Source organism: Bactrocera tryoni, unplaced genomic scaffold (assembly GCF_016617805.1).
Source record: "Bactrocera tryoni isolate S06 unplaced genomic scaffold, CSIRO_BtryS06_freeze2 scaffold_11, whole genome shotgun sequence".
In the NCBI taxonomy this organism is placed as follows: domain Eukaryota; kingdom Metazoa; phylum Arthropoda; class Insecta; order Diptera; family Tephritidae; genus Bactrocera; species Bactrocera tryoni.
In genome coordinates this window covers 8,317,211-8,334,014 of record NW_024395824.1, presented here as the reverse complement: position 1 = coordinate 8,334,014, position 16,804 = coordinate 8,317,211, and the positions used below count along the sequence as shown (strand labels likewise).

Here is a 16,804-nt window from a genome sequence, read left to right as displayed (position 1 = left end):
ATTGGAGTTATCTAATTTAAAAATGTGTTTTTTTCATGATAATGTATCTTTATGCGTAAAATAGATACATTTGGACGAAATCTTGACGAAGCACCCATATAAATAATATCAGGATTTTTGAACATCCGCCTGATTTCACTCCATATGATTGGTGATTGCATGTGAGGTACCTTAATGGAACTCAGGGAACATATTTTTAGTATGTGGCATGATAATAGTTAATAGACGTAATCGGGTCGTTTACTTCCATATATGTATATAAAATTGATTAGAGTCCGATCCTCATGTTGACGTTTCATATCTTTAGGTGTTGGCTTTAATTCCTGCAAATGTATAAAATGTTGGGTTGTACCCGAACTTAGTGCTTTCTTACTTGTTTTATTTGATTTTGATATTTGGCCAATTTTAAGTTCATCTACTTTATTCGGAACTACATCAACGCAGCCTTCATATACGAGTACGTATAAATAGTTGAAATTGTAATAATTTGTTCCTATTTAATATAATTGTTGATAATACAAATTTACTTTCTTATTAATTAATAAGCCCATTAAAAGCTTGTTATCCCGCTATAACACTATATGTATCTAAAGCAATAGTAGTGAAATATCCAAAAACTGGTTCAGTTTCTCATTGCTGTCATATTTTTAAGAGTAAATTTTAGGAGACAGATACTATTACACTTAAAGTTTTCTGTTTAATTGAAATTATAAAGATAATAATGTTTTTGTATGTACATGTACAATATATTGTAGATTGCATGTAAATTGGCAAATATGTCAAAAGAGGGAAGAAGTAAAATCGTTTAAGGTATAATACAATTGGTACGTTTGATATTTCCTTGAGTTACTGTATTATCAAATTATGATTATTAATGTCAAATTATGATTATATCGCTAGGTGCAGACAAATGCATGCAAATCGTAATCGATCCATGGTTGTGATTTATTAACCACAACAAAATATTCCCATGTCTATAAACAACTATTCCTTTTTCGTTTCTTCCTCTGGAATTTCAGGATATTCAAGTTTAACACCAGATTCGCAGGTGAAGATAGGGCAGCAATACGGGAAAGGTGCCGTCTTGTTTGTTTTTTCAGTGTCCAGCTTGCATTTATCATTCGCTAACGGTAGTGGGCCGCAATCTTCTACCAACTCCAATAACCTGGAATGAAAAAAGAGTGAAAATTATGAAAACGGATATTGAAATTATTAAAATAATAACTATTAATTTTAAATAAATAATACTTGGATGGGGTTTCTTCGTTCAGAACACAAGTTGAGCGACCGCAAAAGGGTGTCAGCTCCCATGTCTTCGTAGGTTCGACAGTAGCACAACGTGTGGAAGCAAAACACATTCCAGGGAAATCTGAAAATAGTAAACAAACAACGTAAGGTAGGGCTAAGTTGGGGTGTAAACGAAAATTTTATTCTCTTGCAACTTGCAAGTACAAAAGCTCTGGAAATAACTTCAGGTGTTGGCAAAATTTTATATTAACTAAGTATGTAAAGACGGACTAATTTCAGGTGCAACCGAACATTTTATGCTCTTGCGCTTGCAACTTGCAAGAACCAAAGCCGGAGAAATACCCTAAGGTGCAAAACGATAAATATATGTATGTATATACGAGGTTTGACAATTAAGTAATGAGACTGATTTAATTGCCGCGCTTGTGGTAAACCTGTGACCTTGAAATTCCTTTTCTCTTTTTCCGCATCCCTTCCCTCTCCTTTGATATATGTACCATCGCTCTAGCTTGTTTAGTTCGCCTGCTGCGTCAAGTTGAGTAGACGTGTGTTTGTAGTGCTCGTCACGAAAATGGAAAAACGAAAGCAAAAGCAGCATCGAATGACCGTCGCAGAAGACTGTTTGGAACAAGTAAAAAACGATGCCACGCTGCTTGATCGAGTTATTACAGGCGATGAAAGCTGGTTTTTCCAATACGACCCAGAAACCAAACGCCAAAGCTCACAATGGTTGTTTTCGTGCGCCCCCGCCCGAAAAAAAGCTCGCATGAGCAAGTCGAAGGTGAAAACGATGATTATTGCCTTTTTTGATAGCCGTGGAATCGTCCACAAAGAATTCGTTTCACCGGGGATCCTTCATCACGACAACGCGCCGTGCCACACCGCTCTCAGCGTGTCCCAGTATTTGGCCTCTAAAGGGATCGCCGTGTTGCAACAGCCGCTTTATTCGCCCGACATGTCACCCTGTGACTTTTTTTGTTTCCTAAAACAAAATGGGTGGTCAAAGGAACCAATTTTGAGTCGATTACGGACATCCAGGCGGGAGTACTCGCGGACATCCCAGTCGAAGCGTCCCAGAAATGTTACGAAGCATGAAAAACGCGCTGGAATCGCTGTATAGCTGCCCAAGGGGACTACTTTGAAGGGGATGGTAGAGTTGTAGAATAATTTTCAAATATACGGCTTTTATGGAATCAGTCTCATTACTTAATTGTCATACCTCGCATATGTGTTTGCATTGCAATCCTCTGGTTATATCACTATATAACAGCTGATGCACTGACCTACATTTTCGATATAAGGTTTGTTAGAAAAAAAAAATTTCATATGTAGTACCATATATATGAAGCATATGGGAGTTGGGGGTAGTATCGACCGAATTATATTTATTTTTGCCAATACTACATACAATTAACATGCCACATACTAATTTCGCCCCAGTAAAGCACGCTCTCTCATTTTCAGATTCTCTTCTTCTTAATTGGCGTAGACACCGCTTACGCGATTATAGCCGAGTTAACAACAGCGCGCCAGTCGTTTCTTCTTTTCGCTACGTGGCGCCAATTGGATATTCCAAGCGAAGCCAGGTCCTTCTCCACTTGGTTCTTCCAACGGAGTGGAGGTCTTCCTCTTCCACTGCTTCCCCCGGCGGGTACTGCGTCGAATACTTTCAGAGCTGGAGTGTTTTCATCCATCCGGACAACATGACCTAGCCAGTGTAGCCGCTGTCTTTTAATTCGCTGAACTATGTCAATGTCGTCGTATATCTCGTACAGCTCATCGTTCCATCGAATGCGCAAAGGAAAAAAAATATTTCGCAGAATTTTTCTCTCGAAAACTCGCAACATCGACTCATCGGTTGCTGTCATCGCCCAAGCCTCTGCACAATATAGCAGGACGGGAATTATGAGCGACATATGGAGTTTAGCTTTTGTTCGTCGAGAGAGGACTTTACTTTTCAATTGCCTATTGTTGCTCGACGTCAGTTTACACAGCCATATTAGTTTTGAATGGATACCAAATTCAGATATCGCGGCATAAAGGCAGCTCCTTTTTGTGCTGTCGAAAGTAGCTTTGAAACCGACGAAGAAGTGGTGTGTGTCGATTCTCCAAGATTTGGCGCATGATGAATATCTGGTCGGTTGTGGATTTGCCAGATCTAAAGCCACACTGATAAGGTCCAATCAGTTTGTTGACGGTGGGCTTTAATCTTTCACCCAATACGCTCGATAGAACCTTATATGCGATGTTGAGGAGGCTAATCCCGCGGTAGTTGGCGCAGATTGTGGGGTCTCCTTTTTTATGGATTGGGCATAGCACACTTAAATTCCAATCGTTGGGCATGCTTTCGTCCGTCCATATTTTACAAAGAAGCTGATGCATGCTCCTTATCAGTTCTTCGCCGCCGTGTTTGAATAGCTCGGCCGGCAATCCATCGGCCCCCGCCGCTTGTTGTTTTTCAGGCGGGTAATTGCTATTCGAACTTCTTCATGGTCAATTGAACGTCTGCTCCATCGTCATCGATTGGGGAATCGGGTTCGCCTTCTCCTGGCGTTGTGCGTTTACTGCCCAAGTATGCTCTGGGCATCGGTCACTATATCACCTTCGGGGTTCTACAAGAGTGTGCTCCGGTCTTGAAACCTTCTGTAAGCCACCGCATTTTTTCGTAGAATTTTCGAGCATTACCGGCCAGCTTATCAAGCTCTTCGAACTCACGCATTTCAGCCTCTTTGTTTTTCTGTTTGCAAATGCGTCACGCTTCCCTTTTCAACTATCGGTATCTATCCCATCCCGCACGTGTTGTGGTCGATCGTAACGTTGCGAGGTAGGCAGCCTGTTTTCTCTCCGCTGCGACACGGCACTCCACGTCGTACCAGCTATTCTTTTGCACTTTCCGAAAATCAATGGCTTCGGTTGCAGCTGTAAGTAAGGAATTTGAAATGCCGTCCCACAGTTCCCTTATACCGAGTTGTTGACGAGTGCTCTCAGAGAGCAGGGGTGCAAGCCGAGTAGAAAGTCGTTCGGCTGTCTGTTGTGATTGCAGTTTCTCGACGTCGAACCTTCCTTGTGTTTGTTGGCGTGCGTTTTTTGCTGCACAGTGGCAGGTGCGAATCTTGGCTGCAACAAGATAGTGGTCCGAGTCGATGTTAGGACCTCGGAGCGCACGCACATCTAAAACACTGGAGACGTGTCTTCCGTCTATCACAACATGATCGATCGGATTGGTAGTTTTTCGATCCGGAGACAGCCAAGTAGCTTAATGAATCTTCTTTTGCTGGTATCTAGCACTACAGATAACCATATTTCGGGCCCCGGCGAAGTCAATCAGCCTCAACCCATTTGGGGATGTTTCGTCGTGGAGGCTGAATTTACCGACCGTAGTGCCAAAGATACCTTCTTTGCCCACCCTGGCGCTAAAGTCGCCAAGCACGATTTTGACATCGTGGCGGGGCAGCTCTCATGGGTTCGCTCCAAGCGCTCATAAAAGGCATCTTTCGTCACATCGTCCTTCTTTTCCGTCGGGGCGTGGGCGCAAATCAGCGATATGTTGAAGAACCTCGCTTTGATGCGGATTGTGGCTAGACGTTCATCCACCGGTGTGAATGACAGTACTCGGCGACGTAGTCTCTCTCCCACCACGAATCAAACACCAAATTTGCGCTCCTTTATATGGCCACTGTAGTAAAGGTCACAAGGACCTATTCGTCTCTGTCCTTGTCCCGTCCATCGCATTTCTTGGACGGCGGTGATTTCAGCCTTTATTTTCGCGAGGACATCAACCAGCTGGGCAGCGGCACATTCCCAATTAAGGGTCCGGACATTCCAGGTGCATGCCCTTATATCGTAGTCCTTGTTTCGTTTGCCATGGTCGTCATCAAAAGGGGGGTCTCTCATCCGAGGCTGTTTTGTCTTTTTCATTGGTACTGATTTTTACGTGGCGGGTCCCAAACCCAGCGCACAACCCTATGTAGGGGATATTTCGCCTTCTCACTTTAGCTAGCCTTCGAACGGATGTCCTTAGGCTACCCAGAGGATACTTGGTCAAAGACCGAAAGTAGTAATCTGCTTGAGCCATGTGTAAAAGAATCGTTTCTATCCACTCCCAAGTGAATAGCGGTCAGAGAACTTTCCCCACTTGCGTGAACTTCTACACATGACTCCATCCTCTCAGTCCCCGCCCACTAATAGGTTTAATGTACATATCTCTCAAATTGTTCAAGCCAAAATTACCAAATTCGCTCCAGATAAATTCTATACTAGCCCCTACCTACAGTGTTGAAACGAATCAAATCGAACCATAACTCCGCTCACTCCCCATATATCGGTAGTATTAAAAATTACTGAAAGCGCGATAAATCAATAACCAAAACTCCAGCGACAGTTAATTTTACCACCCATATGGTATTAGACAGCCTTATAACAACCGGTATTAAAATTGGACAATGGGCGCGGCACCGCCTATATCTCGAGACTTGCTCAAGCGATTTGAATCAAATTCGGTAAATAACATTATCTTAATATTTCTATGTCACAGGATGAAAATGGGCGAAGCCGGTTCACAAACACGCATAATTCCCATATAACACAAGTTTAAATTCCTTTTGTTTCTTTTACTTTCCGATATAAGTACAAATCAAGAAGTAATTAATATAACGATATTCATACAACCTTATGATCAAAAATTGGCCAAGTCGGACCAAAACTGACTTTTGACAGAAAATATCGACCAATGTGTGAGATTATAATTTAATTCAGAGAATTTTTTTTCCTAATACTATTATATCTGTGTATTAAAATTGGGTAATCGGATCAATATTTTCTTTAGCCTCCATATACCAACATAAAGAATTTCAAACTTCTGGGAACTTTATACCGCATATATCGGCCAATATCTGAGCGATCTTAATAAAATTGAGAGAAGGAGTTTCACTCATAACGGTGTTTGTTTGTGCCTAAATAGATAAAATTGGGCGACAACGTGACCTTGCTCCATACAACTAATATAGGATTTTCGAATAGCGGGCTGACTTCACTCCAAATGGTTGGTGATTGAATGTGAGGAACCTTGATGAAACCTTGGGAGTATATTATTAGCCTGTGGCTTTTTAATTTTATGTGGTATTGGCAAAAAATAGATAAAATCGGGTCAATACTATCTATATACTTAATATAAGATCGTCCAAATTAACTGGACGCATAATTTTGAATATACTCGTACTATAGTTTAATGTCAAAACAAGAAAAAACGTTGACTTCGGCTGCACCGAAGCTAATATACCCTTCACAGATTACATAGGTGCCTTAGAAAATAATTTATACCAAATTTCGTAAATATATCTTGTCAAATGTGAAAGTTTTCCATACATGAACTTCATTCCGATCGTTCAGTTTGTATGGTAGCTATATGCTATAGTTAACCGATCTGACCAATTTCTTCAGAGATTACATTTTTGCCTTAAAAAATAATTTATGCCAAATTTGGTGAAGATGCATTGTCAAATGTGAAAGTTTTCCATACAAGAACTTGATTCCGATCGTTCAGTTTATATGGCAGCTATATGTTATAGTGGTCCGATATCGGCCGTTCCGACAAATGAGCAGTTATAATCATAAATTATATCATTGTGTCCTGGATATTGTACCAATGTAAGTTTCTTTTACAAACGATCTTCTGAAAACGATCCAGAAAATAATCAAAGACATTGGTGGAAACACTCCGTTTAATAACGCTATTTTATACCAATGGAAAGATACGGTAAAACGATGTGTCCGCGTTTAAGAGATTCCATGAAAGCCAAAGAATTTAAAACTATTCGGTTTTTGATTTGGGTCATTTATTTTATTCATTTTCGAACTTATGAGGTACACTTAAAGACCAACTGAGCTGTTGAAGTTGCTCCGAATGCTTGTACAAATGAAAGTCTAAGAGCGTAAACAGAAATGAGTAAGTTAACGTTATCTCACTAGGTTTAAAAATGGATGGCCGAGGTAGAAGTGGCTTACGCTATTCATAAATCCTTGGTTCTCATTGACAGAAGCTTAATCCATTAATAAAGGGATAGCTGCAGTAAGCGAGAAATTATTAGAAAGTGTTTTCCGAGCTGCTTAACTTCCTGAAGAGTATTAGAACGACGACACTTTAGAAGAACAGGTATGTACATTGAAAGGATGGGACAGATGAAACGTTCTTTGTAATTTTTGCTCCCAATAGTTTTTTTTTAAATAACATTATTAACTATATAAACATACCTATATATTAAGCTTTAAATTTACACCCATAGTTGTTTTGTTTTTGTAAGTGAATTGTGGTTCTTTATTTATATAAAAAAAATTTTGTGTTTGAACACCATTATATCAAATTTCACATTATTTGCGTTATTTAAAATTATTTACAGTTAGTATAAGTTTTACTTTTGTAGCATACAATTGTAAAGAGAGCATATTTTGTTGAATTTATTAGATTTTTAATAAATTTTTTGTTGTTAATTCTTAACAAACGATACATTGCCCGACCATTAAGAATTTAGAAAGCAATTACCCATCTGAAGTGGCGGGAGCCGATAGATTGGCGGCCGAGCGGCGACGAAGAACTGGTAAGGAGTATGCATCAGCTTCTGTGTAGAATATGTTTGGATGAAACCATACCCGAAGATTGGATTCGATCTGTGTCAAATACCATGTGATAAGCCTCTTCAAAACAGCATATTAGGTTCTACCGAGCGTTTTGTTTGAAACATTAAAGCTCACCGTCAACACTTATCAGTGTGGATTTAAAGATGAGTGACACACAGCACCTCTTCGCCGATTTCGAAGCTGCTTTAGACAGCACGAAAAGGAGCTGGTAGTAAACGAGGGCAAGACGAAATACTTGTATCTCCTGACATCAAACACTCGCACTCGCGTCTTGGCTCTCACGTCACTGTTGACAGTCATAACTTCGAAGTTGTAGATAATTTCGCCTAACATGAAACCAGTATTAACACTAATGCAGAATAACTCTTGCCAACAGGTGTTACTTTGAACTGAGTAGGCAATTGAGAGTAAAGAGCTCTCTCCACGAACAAAGACAAAACTCTATAAGTCTTCCCGTCCTGTTATATGGTGCAGAGGCATGGAACAACATCTGATGAGTCGATGTTACGAGTTTTCGAGAGAAAGGTTCTGAGGAAGATTTATGGTCCTTTGCACATTGGCATTCGCATTCGATGGAACGATGAACTGTACGAGTTACACGCCGACATTGATATAGTTCAGCGAATTAAGGGACATCTGCTACGCTGGCTAGTTCAAGTCAACCGAAGGGTTGGAAACACTCCAGTTATGAAAGTATTCGACGCAGTACCCGAGGGGGAAAGAAGAGGAAGACCTCTACACCGTTTGAAAGACCACGTGAAAAAGGACCTGGCTACACTTGGAATCTCTAATTGACGCGTAAGTGGTGTCTTCGTTAATAAAGAAAAAATAGAATTACGATATTATCACTTATCGGTGATAACATGGGCTCGCTGTTATATTTACTGCTAAAAGTCATAAATTGAACAACTTTTTGATGTACCTTCCGGAAGGAAAAAGTGTCAACCCCGCTATCTAAATGAGCCTCAGTCTCCTGCCCCACACAACTTTTACAAATTGTGCGAACATCAATTTTATAATTCGAGTTAAATATGTAAATTGTACATAAAGTTAAATAAAATACATTTTGTAGAATTTCTTGCGGAATTGTGTGTTGCCTTTTTTCTATAATTTTTCGAACGGCGAGTGCGAGGAAATTACTCGAAAACAACATGGTCCTTCCTACCTAGTGCCTACAGAAAGGCACTATAGGACAAAAAAAACAAATTTTAATACAAACGACTGTAGTGACGAAAGAAAAAGAAAAAAAACAAAATTAAGTTAAAGTGAAAATCTGATTAATATAATCTAATACATTTCTGATCTAATAATTCTGGCGCGATCGGGCAAAAAACATTAATACAACATAGTAACAACACACAACAGGAAAACCGGAGCACACAGGCATAACAGACCAAAAACATACTTTGCCCCAAAAAACTCCCTTGAGGCGAGATAAAGTAAGTGTATCGTTTTTCATTTCTATTTATTATATGTATGTACTCATGTATGATAACAAACGTATTTATATTTAAGATAATCCGTTTGAACGGTACAAACCGGGAAAAATTTAATTATATATATCATCTATATATATAAAACAGTAAAAAAACTTGTATTTGCCTATTTGCTTACCCCTGTGTTACCAGCACACATAACAAGCTAATCAAACAACAATCTAATTTGAAGTCTCTACTTGCAACATTTTCCGCAATACTCCTTCTGTTCCTCAAAACAGTAAGCAGTAGTATATGTATGTATCTAAAATAAATAAGCAGAAGGCAGAATAAAAAGACAAGAAGAGAAATTAAAGAAATAATAAATTCGAACATACATTCATACATATTAACTAATAACAACGTCGTATTATTGTACGAAGTTAAAGCAAAAAAAACACAAAGCATAAAGAGGTGAACACTTGCGCATGGTGAACTCTCCTTTTGATTCGCATCGCGCCTACAACAACGGAAGAACGTAACAAGCAATGAAGGGCTAAGTTCGGGTGTCACCGAACATTTTATACTCTCGCATGATAAAGTGATAATCGAGATTTCATTATCCGTCATTTACATATTTTTCAAATACCGTATTTGTGTAAAGTTTAATTCCGCTATCAGCATTGATTCCTAATGTATATATTATACAGAGAAGGCATCAGATGGAATTCAAAATAGCGTTATATTGGAAGAAGGCGTGGTTGTGAACCGATTTCACCCATATTTCGTACATGTCATCAGGGTGTTAAGAAAATATTATATACCGAATTTCATTGAAATCGGTTGAGTAGTTCCTGAGATATGGTTTTTGGTCCATAAGTTTTTAAAAAAAGTCTGGATGCAGCTTTTTTCTGCCATTTCTTCCGTAAAATTTAGTGTTTCTGACGTTTTTTGTAAGTCGGTTAACGCACTTTTAGTGATTTCAACATAACCTTTGTATGGGAGGTGGGCGTGCTTATTATCCGATTTCTTCCATTTTTGAACTGTATATGGAAATGCCTGAAGGAAACGCCTCTGCAGAGTTTGGTTGACATAGCTATAGTAGTTTCCGAGATATGTACAACAAACTTAGTAGGGGGCGGGGCCACCCCCACTTTTCCAAAAAAATTACTTTCAAATATGCCCCTCCCTAATGCGATCCTTTGTGCCAAATTTCACTTTAATATCTTTATTTATGGCTTAGTTATGACACTTTATAGGTTTTCGGTTTCCGCCAATTTGTGGGCGTGGCAGTGGGCCGATTTTGCCCATCTTCGAACTTAACCTTCTTATGTAGCCAAGACATACGTGTACCAAGTTTCATCATGATATCTCAATTTTTACTACAGTTACAGCTTGCACGGACGGACGGACGGACAGACAGACATCCGGATTTCAATTAGATATATAATAATCGAATTTAAAAATAGTAAGTATCTGACATTATTGAAAAAACATAAACGGTCCGGTACAACAACAAATATATATATTTACATTGGCAAACATTTCGTTTTGTCTTCACTTTATACCTTTATTTATATTATAGCGCATCAAATACAGACCAGGCACATACACAAAGGGTATTGACGGCTGTAATTACGAGAGTGCACACAAATAGGTCCGCAAACAAAAAAAAAATATATATATAGTATATATATACACACATATAAAATTTACAATATATTTATTATATTATTGCTTAAATATTTCAAAAAAAAACTACGTAAAACGACATACGCGTATTTCAATAAAATAATTGTTAATGAGGAAATAAAAACTCTTATCTACGTAAAAGAGTTTTCGGGTTCATCATCATCATTCATCTGAACTTATACTGGAAAATATATTTCACTTTTATTAATTTATTGTTACTAAAATATATTTCACTACATAAACCATCCTAAATTATCACAAGCGCAAAAATTGTATCGCTTCCGATACAAAACAAAAGGTCAAGCAGGCGTCATAGTAAAACAGTTCGCTCTTAATGACAATAATTTCAATTTGGCTTGGGAAGCTCTAAAAGAACGATACGAGAATGAAAGAATATTGGTCGACAAACAAGTGACCATATTAATGAATTTACCAAAATATTAGAAAGAAACAAGTGAAGAGTTCATAAAACTTCAGTCCACTGTTTCAAATTGTTTGTCGGTTCTATCGACACAGAATATTCCCACAGACAATTGGGACCCCATACTGGTAAACATATGCTCCGCGGCATTACCAGAAAAATCGTTGCTTTTGTGGAAGCAATCGCACTCATCACGAAAAAAATGCCCAACGTGGCAAAAAATGAAAGATTTCTTAACTACCCAATATGAAATTGCGGAAAGGGTAGATAAAAAAACGGTCAGAACTAAAAACGTCCAACACGACCTAAATCGATGTTTCATTAGACCCCAAGCTAGTAACAACAACAATTTAAACAGAAGCTTTTTTAAAAACCAATAGTTCACATCCGAACAATTTAAACAAACGTCATGTAACCTGTGTAAAGGAGGGCACAAGCTAAAAGTAAAGAAAGGAACAACTTTGTCAGATCAAAAAGACTCTGTACAAACTGCTTGTCCCCCTCACACAATCTTAATAATGGCGAAAGCAAATTCAACTGCGTGTATTGCCAAAAAAGGCATCATTCAATGTTGCACTTGAATAACTCACCCAAAGTAGCACTTTCTCAAAAAGAGCCACGGGTTTAGTTGCAACCGCAACTCCCGAAACACAAAATCCCGAATTTTGCCAAGAGACACCATGCTGATCTAAGGCATTAAAAACTCAAACGCTGCACAGCGATATTCAAAGTAGGGTACTACTACCCACAGCAGTTGTCTTCATCGAGACAACTTTTTAATCTCAGGGCCTTAATAGACCAAGGATCACAACGATCTTTCATAGCGTCTAGGGCACAAAATAGGCTAAAACTGCCAACAAAACAAGCCAGTTATGAAATTACAGGAATGGGCGGAAGAGTAGTACAAAACTCAAATAAAATCTGTCCCATTACCCTAATTTCCTCCCAAGCAGATAAGCGCATTCAAGCAGATGCAATAGTTTTACCTCAACTCACGAACATACTTCCAAGCTATCATAGAAATAGCAAGCATTGGCAAAAGGTTACACACCTAAATCTAGCAGATCCCAACTGCAACACCCCCGCTCAAATAGACCTTCTATTAGGCAGCGACCTTTTATCACAAATTATACCAGAAGGTGTTGAAAAAATTTCGAAAGCACTTCTGGCGCAAAATACCATTTTCGGTTGGGTCCTAAGTGGACTAGTTGCGGAACCAGTCACAACAATGACAACTCAAGTTGAGGAAATCTCAAACGAGTACCTCAATTCACAATTGAGAAAATTTTGGGAGTCAGAAGAACTCCCCCCCATTTCAATTACAACACCAGAAGATCAGTATTGTGAAGACTTTTACAAAGCCACAACTACTAGATGAGGTAATGGTCGATATGTCGTACGACTACCACTAAAACAACAATTTCCAGACAGACTTGCCTTAGGTCACTCTCGCACCTCTGCAATACAGCAGTTTCTAAGTATAGAAAAAAAACAAACTTTGAAAAAGTGAGCTTAAACAAGATTATGACGGTGTCTTAGAAGAATACCTCCATTTAGACCACATGGAGGAAGTAAGCCCATGCGAAAAAATCATAAAAGGCAAATATTATTCATTCTACTTGCCACATCATGCAGTAGTAAGGCCTGACAAAAAACCACAAGGGTAAGAGTTGTCTTTAATGCCTCGAGATCCGCTAGCTCGGGGAATTCCCTAAAGGATATTCTATTTACGGGACACACGCTCCAACCAGATTTAATGCTCCTTATATTAAATTGGCGTATATACAAATACGTATTCAATGAGGATGTCGAAAAAATGTATCGACAAATAATTGTTCATAAAGATTATCAAGATTTTCAACGGATTTTTTTCCGAAACTCTGCCAATAGTCAACTACGCGACTTTAAATTGAAAACAGTTACCTTTGGCGTAAACTGTGCCTCATATCTAGCCATCCGTACACTCCACGAACTGGCAGAAGACACAAAGTCAAAATTTCCTCTGGCTACACAAGTCTTTAAAACACAAACGTATGTAAACGATATCTTGTCTGGGAGCCACAGCCACAAGCATACGAGTCCTTATCACAAGGATAAAGGCTCTCAACACCGCAGGGTCTCCCCTAAAAAAGATCTTAGCTAATCACCCAAATATCTTAAAAAATTTACCAAACGACAATTTGTTGGATATTAATTTCCTTATATTAGAAAAGGAAAGTACAACAAAAACACTGGGCATCCAATAAAAAGAGAAAAAATTTATCCTCGGTGGCAAAACTTTTCGACCCCGCAGGATGGCATTCGCCAATTATTATTCAAGCGAAAATCCTGATCCAAGAATTATGGTTAGACGGAACCGACTGCGACGAACAAGTGAAACCTCTTCGCTTAGAAAAATGGTCCCAGTTGGCTAATAATCTGACTGATATTTCGCGGATATAAATTCCACGGTGGGTAAACTATTCCCCCGAATACAAAGTGGAACTACACGGTTTCTGCGACGCCTCTGAAAAGGCATATTGTGCCACTATATACATATGTGCGCACACAAAGCGATACCGCAATTACAAGCCACCTACTAGTGGCAAAAGCAAAAGTTGCGCCTCTAAAAACGCTAAGCCTTCCACGACTTGAACTCTGTGGCGCTCTGCTACTAGCAAAACTAGCTTCAATGGTGCAGACCCACTTAAACATGGCGAAATACAAATTATATCTATGGTCCGATTCCGAAATACTTCTAGCTTGGTTAAAAATGCCACCACACGCGTGGAAAACCTATATTTCTAATCGAATGTCGCAAATACTTGACCTAGTAGGATCAGCCACTTGGCGACACGTAGCCAGTGCTGACAATCCTGCTGATCTAGGTACAAGAGGGTCTAAGCCCCTGCACCTCGCCACCGCCACCCTGTGGTGGAATGGCCCCCGATGGTTAACAGCATCTCCCGATCCTTGGCCACAATCGCCAATGCGCAACATTATTGCCCCCGAAAGTCGAAAAATCGACACCTATCACACGATATTGGATGATAATGACATCCTTGAAGGATTTTCATCTTTCCCCCGAGCGCTCAGAGTAGTCGCCTATATGCTCAAGTTCTTAGAGCGGCTTAAACTTAAAGCTAAAGGAGCAACTTGCCCCCAATGCGATATATTGACGCATCAAGACTTACAAAAAGCAAAGGTCGCTCTTATCGCATCAACCCAAACGCGCTACTTCAGCCGCGATATGTCTTTACTAAGGGAATCGAAGCCGATTGACAAAAAGAGCTCACTCTTAGTTCTAAACCCATTTCTTGACACGTAAGGTCTGCTTGGTGCCAATGGTCGGCTTGTTAACTCAAGCCTAACATACAACGAACGCCCCCCCATAATCATACCTGAGAAGTCTCCGTTTGCCACATTATTCCTGAATTACATCCACATATTAATGCTACACGCCGAACATCGCCTCATGCAACATATGGTACGCCAAGAGTATTACATTCCTCGTTTGAAGCCCCAAATCAGGAAATGGATTTTCATGTGCAAGATCTGCACTATGCATAAGCAAAAAATGCGAACGAAGATTATGGCAGCACTTCTACCTGAACGCTGTAATTTCGCTCTGCCTTTCACCACCATAGGTGCCTTTTCAAATAAAGGCGTCCATGCTAAGGTCTCCGACTCTCATGAAAGGCTATGTGGCTGTCTTTGTATGATTCACGACAAAGGCAGTACACCTTGAACTATGTACTAATCTGACGACAGAGGCTTTTCTCGCGGCATTTGCTCGTTTCGTCGCTCGACGTGGCTTCCCATAAAAAATCATGAGCGATAATGGCAAAAAATTCATTGGAGCTCAACGAGCCACAGAAAAACAGTTTGTGGATTTCTTTAAACAAGTGTCACCTGACATCGTACAAAAGTACGCCCCCCAAGGTATCAATTGGCAATTTATACCCCCAAGCGCTCTTTACATGGGTGGTTTATAGGAATCAGCTGTAAAGAGCTTCAAATCTCATTTCAAGAAGCTAGCTGGCAGCTACAAATTTAATTATGAAGAAATCACGACATTATTAACTAAAATCGAAGCCCTCCGATTTCACAGCCCTAACTCTGGTCACACCTGAGCTAGGCGCGGAGTCGCTATCCTTACTAAATAGATGGGAAAGTATTAAAATTCTCCATCACAATTTCAGTCGCCGATGGAAAGAAGACTATATAAAGGACCTCCACAAGAGGTACCGATGGAAAACTACAGAAAATGCGCAAAAGATTGGAGATTGTGTCCTGATTCATGACGAATATCTCCCCCCTACCGAATGGCGGCTTGGCCGCATAGAGAAGCTTTACCAAGGCTCCGACGGTCATATTCGCGTAGTGGATCTCCGTACGCAATCAGGAAAGTTAACCAGACCGCGCGTTAAACTATGCTTTTTACCGACTGTCGATACCATCGAAACGTAAACGATAAAACCGTCAAATAAACCCGATATAATAAATATTTTAAAATAACAAATAAAACAACCTAATGCTCTATCAACTTGACGATCCACTTCTGCCACAACGTGGCAGCCATACCATAGCCATATCCACTCTATGCAACAAATTTATAATTAAAATAACACTCTTCCATACAGATAAACATGGATGCAGACATGCTCACTCCGACGCCAACCATTCGTTCAACTATCCATGTGCCACGCCAAGTGGCAGCCCCAGTTGCAGCTCCCGAAACACCACATCAAGGGGTCCTCGTAGTGGAACGCCAGCACTGCCGTCAACGCCCATATCAGCAGCAGAGTCTCAGCGCATTAGGTGCCCAATATGTCGTCGACAGCACCAGTTGACGCACTGCGCCATTTTTTAAAGGATTGCCACCACAGCAAAGGTTGCGCGTCGTCCAGGCACACGGCCACTGCCTTAATTGTCTGGCACCTACCTACACCACCCAGGAGTGTACTTCGGGAAACCAGTGCCAGATATGTATGTGGCCTCATCGTACGATGCTGCATCGAACCACCAGACACGACATCGGTCAGCATTCTGGTGGCCACCACCGTGGCGCAGTACGACGACCACCAATAAGCCGGGATGCACGGTCCCGTCGAGAGCCAACCACATCATCATCCCGTATCTGGCGGCCACAAAATGGGACGTCGACCCGACGCCAGCAACAAAGGCCTCGTCCGCGCCGCACCTCAGGCCTCAGCACCGTTGTAGCCACGCTCCAGCAACTGCAGCGAATTCTAGGCTGAAATATTCGCCTAGGGGGCCGGGATGGCTAAATGAGCCTCAGTCTCCTGCCCCACACAACATATAATCCCACATCAACAACACTCTACACTCACCGCATTAAAATATACGTCACTAACACGCTTCATACACCACACTCATCTCAACACCACCTACA

The 16,804-nt window shown here is 40.3% G+C and overlaps 1 protein-coding gene across 1 annotated transcript in view; it reads right to left on the bottom strand.

The window, feature by feature from the left end:
• Nucleotides 1-621: 621 nt before the first annotated feature.
• LOC120779682 overlaps nucleotides 622-16,804 on the bottom strand; it is a 35,179-nt gene continuing 18,996 nt past the window's right edge. Inside the window, exons 3-4 of the mRNA XM_040112040.1 lie at nucleotides 1,249-1,369; nucleotides 622-1,165 (exon numbers count right to left, since the gene is read on the bottom strand). Of these exons, the coding sequence (XP_039967974.1) occupies nucleotides 985-1,165; nucleotides 1,249-1,369 (302 nt within the window). The 3' untranslated portion in view covers nucleotides 622-984. The remainder of the gene's footprint in view (nucleotides 1,166-1,248; nucleotides 1,370-16,804) is intronic.